Source organism: Rhynchophorus ferrugineus, unplaced genomic scaffold (assembly GCF_030347505.1).
Source record: "Rhynchophorus ferrugineus isolate W39M unplaced genomic scaffold, kcgeb_rfMv2 rfM11, whole genome shotgun sequence".
NCBI classification, from domain to species: Eukaryota; Metazoa; Arthropoda; class Insecta; order Coleoptera; family Curculionidae; genus Rhynchophorus; species Rhynchophorus ferrugineus.
In genome coordinates, this window is record NW_027472590.1 from 4,413,371 (window position 1) to 4,430,147 (window position 16,777).

Genomic DNA, 16,777 nt, shown 5'->3' on the forward strand with positions numbered 1-16,777 from the left:
TAATTATACACTGTCAATTTCTTCTTCTGTGTATCTCATGGAGTTTATCTAAACAGAAGAGACTTATTGTACACAATATTTCTTTTCGTATATCTAAACAGTTATGTATTCTATATTCCTTTCTTCCATAACAATTGAATTTGATTAAATATGCAGTGATAGGGATAAAACCACATTGTTCAGCTATCTGATCCTTTGATCCATGTATACCCTTTTTTCATGCCAATTTCTAAAGAGGCACATTTTAATTAAAATTGTTCACTCATTATCACGAGGGAATCACTTGTTCAACGGTCTATTGTTCCATTTTAAAATACCTATGTCTATACATAAATTGAAATAACATATCTCTCTTTATTTTATTATATACTTTTAAAAATTGTATTCTATTAATAGCTATACCTGGAGGTTCAGTCAGAACTCTTCGTACGTTATTTTTATACTAATTCAAATCCTATGCTTCCTAACTATGTATGAATAGATGGCTTACTTCCCCAAAAGGGTTGCATTTGACTAACTAATCTATGGATAAATATTTTTTTAAAATTATGTTTGTAGTGAATAAAACTACTCACTGTTTGGTTATATTTCATAAACTTAATCTTGAATAGAACTAATATTAAGGTGGTCTTGATTCATTACTCGCTCCTTATGAAGACACTTTCTTTTCGACGAATGCAATATTACATTGTTTTTATTATATTACAGCGTATCCTAATGTATTCATCCGTATATAGTGTGTGCTATATTATACAGATACATGAAATGTTTTTCGTGGAGTGTTAATTTGAATTGTCGTCCAAAAAATCACCACATATTTTTGAGTCCCATAGACATTTTTTCTCATTTCTTATTAAATTGTCCTTTGCGCTTGAACCTGGCGTCCAATATCACTAAATATTTAACCAGGATCCTATACAGAATTACTCTAGAAGCAATTATAGCTGGCAGGTAGCCCAACATTTTCTACATTAATATTACTGCAGGCAAGAAGAAACATGAGGAACCTTTCCCTTAAACAAACGTATAACCTGAAGGGAAAGGTATGAAATATATTACTTTATATCACAAATAGCTCATTAAAATTTAATTTAAAACCTTAATAGGCTGAAAGCTTATTAAATCATCTGCGTTGTTTTAGGAACAAAACATTTTACAACGTTGTATATAAATATTTATTGAATGCAAATGTGTACCCGCATTGTGTAATCTACCCTTTTATATTTACTTTTATTACGACAATATATAGGGCGGGTTAAATAAGTGTTGTTTCATTTAAAAATATAACGTAAATGTAAGCAGACCTTGTTAAAATTTTTGAGAAACCATTTCAGTTTATTACACATGGTACAGTCTATTTTCGATTGTTCTATAGTATAGAATAATTATTTCTAACTATATCACATATAATGGGGTATTTATATATTTTTATTTATTTTTCTGCCATTTAAATATAAACAAGAATTATTTGATCTTGTACATCTCTCTGCAACGTGTGCATTTATGTCAGTGTGTGCAGCATACAACAATCAATTTAAAACAAGACATGGATTAAAATTATAAAAAGCTGCAATCATTCTCCGGCACCAATTATAGCGTAGCAATTGAGACATTACCACATACTTGTTAATATCTTAAAAATATATTTAACCATTAAAAATAAATCTATACAAGTTTTAGCTCGGATAAGGAAGGAGTATTGTAGTTGAAAGGATTGCAGTTCCCATGGCATCTCCAAGCAAACTTTAAAGAAAAAAATTCTCAATAATTATGAAAATCCAATTTGATGTTAAAATGAGAATGTTCATAATACTAAATACAGTTATGAATAAAGCTATTTAAAGGTCTGCTACTAAATCATTAAACTTACTATAACTTTTAAATTTTCTTCATATAATATCCAAGAATTTTTTTCTCAAATTAAAAATCGTGATAAATTAAATCCTAACGTTTTCATAACATTGAACATGATGATAAAAATCTCCATCCAGTATTTTAATTAAACCAATTTATAGATTTATAATGAAAACGTCCCATAAATCTGGACTCAATTAATTCGTTAATTCTGTACAACGAAAATGGCCGAATAAATCGCTTCGGTCATCGGGAGAAGCATCTGCATTTTTCAGTACGTCACAGTGACAAATCTCGCGAATCCGTATCAAACAGGTGCTTTAAATATTGGTGAAAATATTTATAATCCAATTAATTCGATTGAAATCTCCAGCAATAAAAGCGTACGTTTAGCGATGTTGAAATTCAGGCCGGATCGGAATAAATTTTAATTAGTTTCGGAACTGATTAATATGAATCAATTAGAGAGTGGTTTATAATTGTGAGCGACTGTGACTAAATTTAATTTAATAATTGACAGAATTTTGTGATGAACGATTTTTTCTGTATGAAATTAAACAGTTTTATAAAAAAAAATACAAAACCACTTGCTGGTTACTACTGGTTTCTTGTTTAAATACTATGCTGGTATTAGACTATAATCCAATGGTAAAATGAATGGTTTTTATTTCGTAGGGCTCAAAGTAACTCCCTAAATATATACCATTAATTCAGAAAAAAATCTAGTGGTGATTGTTGATGTTTTTACATATTTTAAGAGCTATTTACGTGGTGTGACCTAATATTTATGTGTTGTTTACTGAAATCTATATTGAATACCTTTTTGTCACAAGAGGACATGTTACTTAATAATTTGTATGTTAAAGGGTATTACATTAAAATGAAAAAAAGGCCAGGACAAGACTATTTTATTTACAAACCATTAAAGACACAAACTTTTGTATCTAATATACAATCATTATCATATATTTGTACCTTTTTTTTGTACATTTTCGCTTGGGGAAAGAATCTGGAAGGACATTTTGAGGCTTCCAGCAATAGTCTGATATCATTGAGTTCTGGTGAAACCATTCATCTTGCTCTTTACTCATATCCCTTAAATTTTTCGGAATGTAGTCGATGTCGGAATGAAGAATATGTACTTTTATCATTATTCTAACGATTTGTTTATAGTTAGGGACGGGATGAATTTTGGGTCGATTATACAGCCGTCTAATGTCTGGTATCACAAAAAACTGTTCTCGCCTTTGCTTTTGAGAAGCCTGCAAACAATTTATTTGTATCTATCTCCATCTTTACAAGGAAGGATTTTTACACACTGCTTCATCAATCTCAACATTATGTGCAGCGGTGTTGAGGTATCTTTACATGAAGGTGTAAATGTTGCTTGGAAGACGTTCTCTTGAAGACCAACTTCGAGGACAAACTTTGGGCTTCCTCGGGGGCTATCTTTTATTGGCTCAGTAATTTGCCTGGTCATTGCTAACCCATATACATAAAAACTGAGCTGATTTAGTAAATACAGCTTCTTTTCCGAACAACAAGCACAACATTTACGAAGTGACTAACAGAAGTGGAAGAATGAAAACCACCTTTATGAAGCAAAACTGCTTTAGGGCTTGTTTTTAATGAATCTAGGGAAAGGTGCTATTGTGTTGTATAGTATTGGACCTTAAATGCTTCCACCAAACGTTTAAAATTGTTGTAATAAACTAATTACTCTGGTTCTGGCAATTTTTTAAATAACCACGACACTTTCAACATACGAAATCAGTTTTGTTGTTTCAGGCCTATGCGATATTAGTAGATTACTAAAACACACTCGACTCTAATATAACATTCATTGCAAAACTAACTTAGTTTCGAATAGAATAAAGAATAAATGAAGGTATACTTTTCTAATATAATTCAAAGAAAAAACTACATATCCGTAGTTTAATAGTGAGCATGATCCATTGATATAAAATCTCAAAATATACGAAACTGCAACGGATATAATAGTAGTACATTTTGCTTGATGTTGCATGTCACTGACCCACGAATTGAACGAATATCCAAAGAAAGTGTTATCACATCCACCATGCTCAACAGAAACTGCCCCTTCTGAATGATTTTAGACATTATTGTTTCACACTGTTTCATTAACAAGAAATAATAAACTAAAACCGCAAACGTTAAAAAAAATTTAATCAAACCTAGTTGGCGGTAACTATTAATAAAAGCATATATTACGCCCAGCTAGAACATAAACAAGTGACAAATCATTTTTAATTAATTTGGACCGACCAGTTAATCTAAAACATTTACCGGTTGATTTGAACGGTTTCGAGGTTAATAGAGCCCGCCCTTTTAATTACTAAATTGAAATTCTAGTTGGTTCTGACGACAAAAGATTAATTATTTTTCAAACAATAGGTATAGAACACGGAAGGCTGTCGAAACAATGTACGTGAAAGGATTGCTTTTTTGGAAATACTTGGCCAGGTGCTTTTTAAATAACATTCTATTAAATATTTAACGTTTCAGATACCTCGTGACAGGTCATGTTTCGATTTGTTGGTTTAGAATTAATTATTTCCGTTTGACCTGTAGCTGACCATTGTTAACTCGAATGGCTCCCATTTAAAAAATGTTGGTGTTAGATACGTTTTTAAAATATCTTTATTTAAACACCATCCAGACATTTATTTATTTTTGTAAAATGGTGAAGGCGTTTTGATACAAAATTGTCCCAAATGTAATACACATTTTAGATCTCTGCAACTTGTACTCTATAGAAACTATATCAAATTACACATTCATTTATACACGCCATGTTACCAAAAAGGGAGGCGTATCAATATATAAATATGTTCTGCAACTAGCATAATTTATCAAGTTATGATATCCCTTTCCTTTTTACATATTATAATAACATATTATATTAATATATTCAAAATTATGTAGGTAGATATTTAACTAAAACTTGAATAACAATTTTTGTCGTCTGAATAATTCGAAAAGATCGAAAGAGGAACATGAGCTAAGTTTGCTGTTTACAAATACAATAAATTCGCTGCAACGATAAAGATAATCTTCTCCATAGAACCTTTAACCCTACCAAATTGCACACTCATTTATACAAGCCATGTTTCCAAAAAGGGAGACGTATCAATATATAAATATGTTCTTGCAACTAGCATAATTTATCAAGTTATGATATCCCTTTTCTTTTTACATATTAAAATAATATATTATAGCAATATATTCAAAATTATGTGGGTAGAACTTTAATTAAACTTGAATTACACTTTTTGTCTTCTGAATAGTTGGAAAAGATCGAAACTGTAACATGAGCTAAGTTTGCTGTATATAGATACAATAAATTCGCTGCAATGGTAAAGATAATCTTCTCCATAGAACCTTTAACTCTACGAAATTGCACACTCATTTATACAAGCCATGTTTCCAAAAAGGGAGACGTATCAATATATAAATATGTTCTTGCAACTAGCATAATTTATCAAGTTATGATATCCCTTTTCTTTTTACATATTAAAATAATATATTATAGCAATATATTCAAAATTATGTAGGTAGATATTTAACTAAAACTTGAATAACACTTTTTGTCTTCTGAATAATTCGAAAAGATTGAAACAGGAACATGAGCTAAGTTTGCTGTATACAGATACAATAAATTCGCTGCAATGGTAAAGATAATCTTCTTCATAGAACCTTTAACCCTACCAAATTGCACACTCATTTATACACGCCATGTTTACAAAAAGGGAGACGTACCAATATATAAATATGTTCTGCAACTAGCATAATTTATCAAGTTATGATATCCCTTTCCTTTTTACATATTATAATAACATATTATAGTAATATATTCAAAATTATGTAGGTAGCTCTTTAACTAAACTTGAATAACACTTTTTGTCTTCTGAATAGTTGGAAAAGATCGAAACTGTAACATGAGCTAAGTTTGCTGTATACAGATACAATAAACTCGCTGCAACAAGGCGGTAAAATAATCTTCTTCTCAATAGAAACTTTAACCCTACTAAATTGCACACTTCTCCATGTGCACCATATTTTCCAAGAGGAAGGGGTGTCCACGTATGTACACGCATTACTGGAGAATTACTGCTCCAATTTGGATAATTCCCCCTTCATTACCAGTTTTTCTAGAACGTAGTCGTGACATATCAATACCACGTTATCACATTCTATCTCTTGTTGGTTATCAGTGTGGCCAGCATGTGAAAAGGCTTGTTATACATTTTCGATATAGACACCTCCGTGCTCTATACGCAATTGCGCACATACTCCTCTACTTCTACATTGCCCTTAAATATTTTACCTCCAAGTGATTATTTCAAGGGCGCCAACAAAAATAATCACAAGGTGACAAGTTAAGGGTATAAGGAGGGTGCTCGAAAGGGAAACATTTATTGTCAAAAATGTGGTGTGTGGCCTGGCGTTGTTATGAAGGATGATGATGTCTCAAATAGGCATTCACCGTCCATATTAATAAATATAATCAAGCAAAAACATTGTCGGTCTTTTGTGAGAGAGAATTTATTGATGACTGCGGCAGCGAAACTTTGCATGGGGAAACAAAATTATTGTTTAACTATTTATTTTGTATAATTCCATATTTCTCCATATAAACATTCCCTGGACTTCTGCAAATAGTTTAAATCCAGAATTAGCCGAATAGGTTCAGCTGTTGTCGAGTTTTAACGAGACTAACGAACAGCCTTCCATTTCTGTGTATATATAAGAAGTTATGGGTGAAGACTGAGGTACAGTGCTTTTTGTCCTCGAATTAGTTTTCCGATGAAACCCGAGAACAACACCTTAGCGAAGTTCGTTGCATACAGAGACAATAGAGCCGGCTGCAACTCTGCGATACTATAATCGGCTCTGATCTAAGTAACTGGCAACAAGATAACCATTTTAAATCCAAATAAAACGTATCAGTATCCTGTTGCCGAAACTTCACCGGCATACCGTCACCGTCTGAATGTTAACTAGATGGCGCAAGTTTTGTCTTAGTCAACTTATTGCGCGAAACTTTTCGAATGATAGCACACCATTTAAACGGGAAATTTTACCTTACTTATCATTCGGCCGTAGTTTAACGATTGCCCCGGAGTGGGGAACTTTAAAATTAGTTTCGGTTAGTCGGTAGAAAAGAACGGGAGATTTTTCGTGAAACAATTTTATTAATCTGGAAAGTTTAAGCCCTTTAAATGGCGTCCCCGTGAAAACGGGTCCCAAGGAAAATATTCCGATTCATCGGCTTAATTAAATTTTCCAGTCGGAATGGTTTGCGATTGAGAAAAGAATGTACAGAAGGAAAATTGGACAACAAAATCAATATAAAAAATACAAAAATTTGCAACTGTTTGAATAGAAATATTATAGTAAATTTTTTATAGTTATAAATAATTGCCGTCAGTTATTATTAGATCTTAAATCGAAACTTAGCAAATTACCTTAAAAAAATTTCATCTAATAACTTCACTTACGCTAAAGATAATATTACAATTTTTTATTCTATATTCTGCATAATAATATTCAGTCTCGAATAAATAGCTTACTGTGTTGTCCAACTTCTGCACTGCTGCTTTTTTAGTGAGGAAGCTTCCATTTATTGGTGCAGTCTCCTATGCGAATCTGTTTCTGAGACATAACTGATAATGTGACCAATTATCAAATTTAAAAATATGAAAAACTAGTACAGAATATCTAGATATTAGCACTTGCAATATAGCTAAGAAAAACTACGAAAGATAGTTTAGAAGAACCACAACAAGTAACATCATTTAAAGCGATAGGACTTGAAATTGGTCATTCAAATATAAGAACGACTACATTTTTTCTTGTTATTCCTTCCGATCATTTCTAATATTTTCCTCTCTATTACTATTACGTTCCTTTTAGAGACACATAAAATAACAGTAACAATTAATCTTCATCATACATCATCAATAATGGAACTATCTGGAATTGTTATTGTAATTTAACTGGTGATTATCATATATAATAATTTAATGAGTGTCACTTTATAGGTAAAGTTACTAGGTAAACTATAAAGTGACATTCATTTACAAATAAATTATTACATTACTAACAAGTGATATAATAAACGATATTACAACAATATAACATTTATATAACATGAAATACACAATATTAATATTATATCACATATCAGAAATAATAGAATAATCTGGAATTATTATCATAATTTAACTGGTTATGATTGCCAGTTGATAATATGGATAAATAAAACATTATTATATAATAATTTATGATATATGTACAAATTTCAATAGAACAAAAATAGACAAGCCTTCTAACAAGTAAATGAATCAGTAAACTATCATGAATCTGTATTTTATTTTTACGACAAGGTAAATCGGAATAACTTTAGAAACGTCTCCACTTCGAAACGATCGATCTCTTTATAATATGGCATCGGGTCCAAGCCAATTTAGACATTTTTATGCGTTACTAAATGCGACATAAAATCGGAATTATTTAAATATAAAACAGTTAAAGCCATAACTACGTTTTATTGCAATAACATAAACTTTAACAGGGCCAATTTGTCCCCATATGACTTGTTTCCAATAAATCGACTTTTATATTTTCGATATAAAATCTAAATATTACGAATATAAATTGGTAACTTCCTTATGACTACTTTTATAAATGTAGATATAGGAACACAAAAACATCATAAAATTGCAATTGTTTAATACACATTATTTGTATACATATTTCACTCTCAAGTCGTTGAATTATTTGGCACAATTGAGTTCACAAATGTTGTGAAAATGTTCTGAAGCAGTAGGAAATCACCAAGTGAGTCGGTAATTTATATATTTTTTCGCTAAAGAAAACACTGTATTTGCCGTGGATACTTATAATTACTTATTCAGTATTCAGGAAGTATTGACCATTTGCTATATCTACAGATTTTTCTCATTTCTTAGGCGATTTACGAATGCCATTCCAAACAAAAAAAAACAGTTTCTCCCATGAGCTGTAATTTTTTCCAGAGCAGCGAAGTGTTGCTCTGCTCAAAACTATTTTAAAACATCTGCTGCTAGCCTATCGCAGCCATCTTCTGGGCCAATTTGTAATTATAAACTATTCTCTAATCAACATATGCACATGCAAAATATTTCATTGATATCAGACAACCCGTTTTCAGTTACATGCACACGGACAGAGAAATTATATATTAACATAAGTAATTTTAAAAACATGGCGAAGTGTAGTAATTTTTCCTTAAATATTATAAAAAGTGAAAGCAAACCCAAGTATTCATAATTAGCTAGTTATTTAATAAATTTAACCAACCCTTGATACTTTTTTCTTTCCAGAGTCAAGAAAGTGAAGCTGCGAAACATGACAATTATAAAATGATCGCCCTCTTCTCCACCTTTCTCGTCTGTCAGCTGTTAACGACGGTGAAAAGCACCGGCTGTCCTCCGACGTGTACCTGCAAGTGGCGCAACGGCAAACAGACGGTGGAGTGCGTCGACAAATCCCTCCTAGTCATACCGGAAGGCGTCGAGTCGGCCACCCAGGTCCTGGACCTCGCCGGCAACGATTTCCGATCTATCCAGCGTGAAAAGTTCGCGAAATTAAGCCTAATTAACTTACAGAAAATATTCCTGAGCCGTTGTCGGATTAAATCGGTCCAAGATGGCGCCCTGAAGGGTCTGACGAACTTAGTCGAGCTGGATTTGTCGTCCAACTGGCTGGAAACGGTCCCGACCGTCGCACTCCTCGACTGCCCGTCCCTGATGAAATTGAGTTTGGCCAGAAATCCAATTAAATCATTAGAGAGGCTCGCGTTCAATCATCTAAGCTCCTTAAACAACTTGGACCTAAAAGACTGTAAAATTTCGATTATCGACGCCGAGGCTTTCGTCGGTCTGTACAGCTTGGAATGGCTGGATTTGTCGTGGAACAGCATCAAATCGTTACCCAGCGACAGGATTTTTCCTAACACTCTTCGCGGAGTGCATCTGAACGGCAATCACTGGAACTGCGACTGTAATATAGCGCCGGTCAATAGTTGGTTAAAACGAGAATTAGTTTCTTTATTAGATCAGCCGCGGTGTGAGCAACCGCTAAAATATAAAAACATAATTATTAAAACACTCAAATCAGAAGACCTCGCGTGTTATCCTGAGGTATCTCCCTCAAATTTCTACCTGGAAGCCAATGAGACAGAAAATATAACTCTATCCTGTCAGGTAAGCACAATGTATCGTTATTCACCATTAGAATAGACTGGGACAAGACTAATTTCAGGTCGATACTCGGCGACAAAACTTTAGCACACTACATATTCTACGTGTACATATTCTAGGTGTGCTTTTATTGGTGCATTACTGATTTTTTCGGAAAAACGCTACATATTTTCGAGAAAATGGAAAATTTATTTATTAATAGTAGTGGCCATTTATTGTCAACCTAAAAAAACTGTTTGTCCTTTCAACAAAACCATTCATCGAGCTATTTTCTTCTTCTTCGAACTTCTTTGAAACTGGCGAAGTGTGGCTCGTATCCCTGCATGTCCCACTGAGTTTATAATCAGATGGGGACATCTGGAAAGGGCAGCGGGTGCAGTGATATGCCTCATCCTTGACCGTTTTTGTTTATGAGACGACTCGTTATCCTGCTGTGAAATAATTTTACCGTGACTACGACATTCTGATCATTCTGGACGTTTTTCGATCAATGCGTGGTTCAAGTTGAACATTTGTTGTCGGTAGAGATCACTATTAACTGTTTCACCAGATTTCAACAATTCGTAATAGACCACGTCATTCTGGTCCCATAAAACACAGAACATTGTCTTGCAATAAAAATGATTTTCGCTTTTGTGTCGATCGGCCGGCTTCGCCAGGAGACAACCATGATTTTTGCGCTTATGGTTTTCAAAATGAGTCAACTTTTCATCACCCATTACTATTCGGTGCAGAAATATGTTTCGGTCATAATTTTGAAGCAGTATTTCACAAAAGATTTTTCGGTTTTTTATTTGTTTGTAATTCGATGTGGGACCCATTTTTTAGATATTACCATTGGTCGTAATCTCTTGTAGTTTGTAATCTTGTAGAAAATGGTAGGTACTTAGGTACACCTGCTGAGTATTACTAGCATGATTCAAGAAAAGATAAGATGGCCTGATGGTGTGTTGTGGATTTTGCAGGAAAGGCAATAATAACTAATGGCATAAATTAATTGAAGAGCAACTGCTCTTACCGAACTCGATAAATGTGGAACACAAACTGCTAGCCAGAATTTATTTTTAGTAGTGGAATTCTGCTGCTCATACTGCAAAACCTGTTAAACACTATTTTTTAGTACTCAATGTTAAAATTTTAATGCCTCCCGATTGGAATATTATTGAACATTGTTGGGTTAAGTTATAAAATTGAAAAATATTGAACAACTAAAAAATTTTATTCAAGATGAGTAGAAAAATGTGTTTATTTTCAAAAATCTAGGTGAAACTTTGTTAAACAGATTGATTGACATTGTAAAAAATAGAGGAGACTATATTGGTTAGTTTCTTTCTTATTTTACCCCACTGTGTTATAGTTTTGTCGCCTTCTATCAAATCTATTGTTTATTTATAGTATAGCAAAAAACTATATATTAACAATAGCTGTTTTGTTGTAATGTCTACAAAAATAGTATAATTTAAAAAGCTAGCGGAAATGAAAAATCTCTAGTGTGCTTAAGTTTTGTCATGCCGTTTGGTACAGAAGTTCTGAAATTTTATCAACATAACATACCCTAATATGAAAATAATTTAAATGATACGGTGAGTTCACTAGAAGTAAAAACAGCTTTATATCAAAAACACCGTAATTGAAATTAATCATTTATTATTTTTGGTACGTATGAAATTATTTTTAACAAGTTTATCAGCTGGTATCGAGCGGTAGGGAGATATTATTTACGATTCGTAATTAAATTGCAAATGATATCGATATAATAACGGTGCAATTGCACGTAAATAAAGGACATCGTTTATTTTATAACTGGCTTAATTTAATGGATGCTGAAAAATGTTTATGCAAAATAAATTCGTCCAATATATAATAAAATACTAAAAATATGAATTAATTTTGGAGGATTTAAAACAAATAACTTAGCTGATGTTATACTATATATGGTCTATACAAAGTGGCAGTGAACTGACGTCATCTCAATTTATGACGTGCAATGTTGCCGCGTTTAACGTTGATATTTTGAGTATTTCAGTTTATTTTGGCTTCTATATATAACACCTTTCTAATATAAATGGTTTAATGAAACAAATATATTATAAAATGTAATTTATTTATTAAACATTATAGTACATCATATATTATAGATATACATGTTCAATTTGTCATTTTCTTCTTCATTGTGTCCAAACCGAAGTTGTTACTAATCATTCCTGTTTCCAGCATGAATTATTAATAAATATTATGACTGTAAATCATAATCAATTATTATATTATGTCAAAACATTTGTTGTCTGAATACAATTTTTAAGTCTTGCTATGGGTGACCCAATGCCCCATTCGGTAATATTCAAGTCTTATCTAAATACAGAAATTAAAAAAAAAGTCTTCGTTATTAGTATTTTTTAAATTCGTTTTCGTAATTCTTGTAAAAGTCATGAAGGAGAAGGAAGTTCTCTTAAAGCTTTTTTCGGGTTATCTTTATACTATTTAAATCCTATATTACCTAACAGTGTATGAAGGGATGATTAAAATGTGTATGAAATGATGATGAAAAAGATTACACCCCCAAAGAGCTGCTGCAACCATTTACTCTAAAATAATTGTATTAAATGATATTTGTATTGAAAAAACTTACTTAGGCTGATTCGCGTACAAATACCAACGTATTAGACGGCATTTAATATCTTTTTAACCAGAATAAAATGTGAAGGAAAATATTGTCCGATTCTCAAACGAATTAAGAATTTGCGGAAGGTAATACTTTAAAAATCTTGATGACGTGAGTTCACTGTTATTTTGAATAGGCTATAAATAGTTTTATATTGATATCAGAAAGCAGGAATTCTTTATAAAATAAAAGTGCTGTTTTAAATCTTTAGAAAAAAAAACTTACTAAAACAAACCGGAAGAATAACAAGGGGATTTCTTCGTATTTTTTGTTACAGGTGAAATCCCTACCTCCAGCCAATATACTCTGGCTATATAACGGACAAATCCTACAAAATAACTCGGATGTTGGGGCCAGATTACGTCTGGTCTATTATCTACAACAAAACGACAAACAACAAGAAAGCAGCTTATTCATTTACAACTTAAACTCGGAACACAATGGCACATTTTACTGCACGGCAGAAAATCCTGCGGGGATATCTTACGGAAACTATACCGTTATGGTTACCCTGAAAGAGATTCCGGAACATCCGCAAGACAAATCTGATTTTCCTATCGAACTGGTCGGTTTTAGAGCGGCAGCGGGTCTCGTACTGTTGTTCCTTTGCTTGGTCGTATTTATTATGTCCTTAATTAGGTGTCACGGTGGATGTTGTCGGAAAAATCGACCATCCGAGGCGAAGAGCTGCTTGAGGTCGATACGGAGCGAGGAGAAAACCAATAGTAAATCGGATGATATCGGGAACAAGTCCAAGACTAGCCGAAACAAACGCGAATGCGATAGCGATGTCTGGTATCGGAATCAGAAACAAAATCCAGACATCATTAATGAAATAAAAAGCCATCACACAGGGCCTGTCGTTAATGATAACAGCTCTTTTTATACGGGAACTTATAATGTTTTTCCATCGAACGTAAGTATATAGAGTAGTAACAAGTCAATTAAAAAGTCTCCGGCCCGACACATAGATGGCGCCACTAGAATTAAATCCAAATATTTCTTAGTTAGCCTAACCCTCAAAAGATCATTAGGTTGTGAATTATAGCTGTTTGAGTGAAGCAACTTTTGGTATTGTGAAAAAATTGATAAAAAGGAATTTCGGGAAAAATACAGATGAAGCAAAAACTTGGCTTGATACCAAGTTTTCGGGCACTGCCTCAGGAAAATTATTCATTAATGATTGGTATGCTAAGTTTAGACGTGGTGAAATGGGCACCGAAGACGGTGAACGTAGTGGACGCCCAAAGGAGATTGTTACCGACGAAAACATTTAAAAAATCCACAAAATGATTTTGAATGGCCGTAAATTGAAACTGAATGAAAGTGTGAGAAAGCTTTATGCAAAGTTGGTGCCGTGCGAGCTCACTTTTGACCAAAAACAACGACGAGTTGATGGTTCGAAGCAGTGTTTGACGATGATCAAGCATAATAAACCCGAGTTTTTGCATCGATATGTGACAATGCCTCCATCATTTCACTCCGAAATCCAGTCAACAGTCATTCGAGTGGACTGCACACGATAAACCCACTCCAAAGCGCGGGAAAACGCAACAGTCGGTTGGCAAGGTTATGTCGTCTGTATTTTTGGATGCGCATGGAATAATTTTTATTGACTACCTTGAAAAAGGAAGGACCATCAACAGCGACTATTGCATAGCGTTTTTGGACCGTTTGAAGGACGAAATCACCGAAAACGGCATAATTTGAAGGAAAAGAAAGTGCTGCTTCACCAAGACAATGCACCGTGTCAAACATTCATGAATAGGACTTCGAATTGCTTCCTTATCCACCGCATTCTTCTGATCTGCCCCCAGTGACTATTTCCTGTTCTCAGATCTCAAAAGGATGCTCGCTGGAAGAAATTTTCTTCGAATGATCGACGAATCAGAGTCCTATTTTGAAGCAAAAAGCAAATCCTACTACAAAAATGGTGTCGAGAGTTAGGTCGCTCTAATCAGTGTATCACCCTTGAAGGGAATTATGTTGAAAAAAAGTTGTGGCAAAAAGTTGTGTTTTACTATGGTTGGCCGGTGACTTTTCAATTGACTAGTTAAATATTAGATGCCTGTATTTATTCTAAATACTTGTTTCACACATCTAAAAATGTTCCCAATTTTTTGGCACCATAATGATATCACCTTAATACAGCGACTTTTGTCCTTATGAATCATTATCGATGCGGATGGTTCTCTTACACTAACACAGCTTTCATAGATACTTAGAATACACCACAAAAGACTATTCTTTATTGCCTAGCCAGTAATGGTATTGCGGTATTGGAAAAGTCCGAAAGGATATATTTCGAGAAATTCGTATTGTAGGCATTTGCTCTCTTTCTGGATCTTTTTTTAATACATATAATCATCCGGAAACCATAAAGTTAATTTCACAGGCTATGATAATTTATTTGTCAGGTTTTTTTTGTGCTGTTGGCATGGAGGCTTCAATAAATATTCAATCGCAATAGTGTATTTTTAATATAGTGATAGTGAAAATGCTAAATGTAGTATGTAATATCTTATAGTGAATATAGTTATGTTTAATAAATATAGTTCTCAATAATATTGTTCTATGAAGTTGTCTTACAAAAATGGTATAAACTGTAATGAAGGCTTACATGTGCTGTAGTTTGTTTGTCTTGTAAGTGCCTGGTCAAGGTTACTTCATCTTAAGATATTTTACATTCTTGTATACCATCCACTGCTTCTTATATTCATGCTTTTGCGAACACTGATGTAACATTTTAATTTCTTGGTAGATATTTTGATTTAAAATCAATTGCTTAAAAAGGGATCTTCATCAGCTTAGCGCTTTAGTTGATTTACCAGGTATTCAGCCGTATATTATAAATCTGAATAGAATATCTCACAGAAACAATTAATCTCTTCATTGTTAGTCTGTTAAGGCATTTAATGCTTCTGACTTGAGAATCAAAAATATTTGTCGAATCTTTTCAAAAAACCTTTTTGCTTTTTTTGGTGGAATTCTATGTTTTTACCAAAGAAAATTATATAAAAAATATCAGTTAATTAATTAAAATATTTTTCAGTCTATATACACCGATAGTGAGTTTGTTTTCGAAGCATTCGATTATTTTTCATCATTTTACAAAACAATTTTATTTGCTACAGTAAAAACTATATTAGTTCTAATTAAAATACATGCTTGTTTACATTCAATTTTGCTGTTTAATGAATTGCTTGATCAAAGGTTCATTGTTGTTATTTACAAATAACCAAATGGGTATTATGCGAACCGTAAAATATTGACTTCCAAAAACAGGCAATTAATTTATTTGTTTTTAATTAGACTGTATTTAGTTTTTTTACGTGAGGTGGGGTATTGTTTTTATTTTTATATTCACAGGAAAAAATAACTGAATTTCAGTCTTCCGAGGCAAGTTCTTTGGCTACCATTCCCATTATATTATGGGGAGCCATACATTGGTTTAGTTACTGCTATGTTGATTCACTGAATCTCATAGCAATAACTGAATGTTTTTACCCTAATTATTTTGTTTATATATTGTAACTTGTTCAAAACTCTTATAACTATTTATAATTAATAGAAGTTATAAATTGGAAAGGAAAATATTTTATTGATTATCTAGGCTTGAAACGGATTTCGATCTTCTTTAAAACTCATCTGTCTACGTCTCAATTACAGTTTCCGTAATACCCAACATAAAGTGGAATTACTAATTCGGATCCATTAAAACAGGCCGTGAATATAGTACGGTGCATTTATAGTATATGTTACTCTATTCTATTTATTTCATTCTCATATCAGCTAATAGGGAAAGATAATGATTCAATATTTTGAGCATGTTTTTGATGCCATCGTTACCACATGTAGCACTTGAACAAGATAGTTAATTAATTTTAAAGGATTATTTGTTGGGATTTGTTTACAACTTTCAGCCACTTTTTTGATAAGGAAGAAATTTTTAGATGTAAAATCTTGTTGTCCACGTTGATAGAGGTCACAAGTG

The 16,777-nt window shown here is 32.7% G+C and overlaps 1 protein-coding gene across 1 annotated transcript in view; it reads left to right on the forward strand.

The window, feature by feature from the left end:
• Window positions 1-16,777, forward strand: part of LOC143204658 (leucine-rich repeat, immunoglobulin-like domain and transmembrane domain-containing protein 2) — a 51,188-nt gene that overhangs the window by 30,158 nt on the left and 4,253 nt on the right. The window contains exons 2-3 of the mRNA XM_076417362.1: window positions 9,243-10,124; window positions 13,061-13,699. Of these exons, the coding sequence (XP_076273477.1) occupies window positions 9,282-10,124; window positions 13,061-13,699 (1,482 nt within the window). The 5' untranslated portion in view covers window positions 9,243-9,281. The remainder of the gene's footprint in view (window positions 1-9,242; window positions 10,125-13,060; window positions 13,700-16,777) is intronic.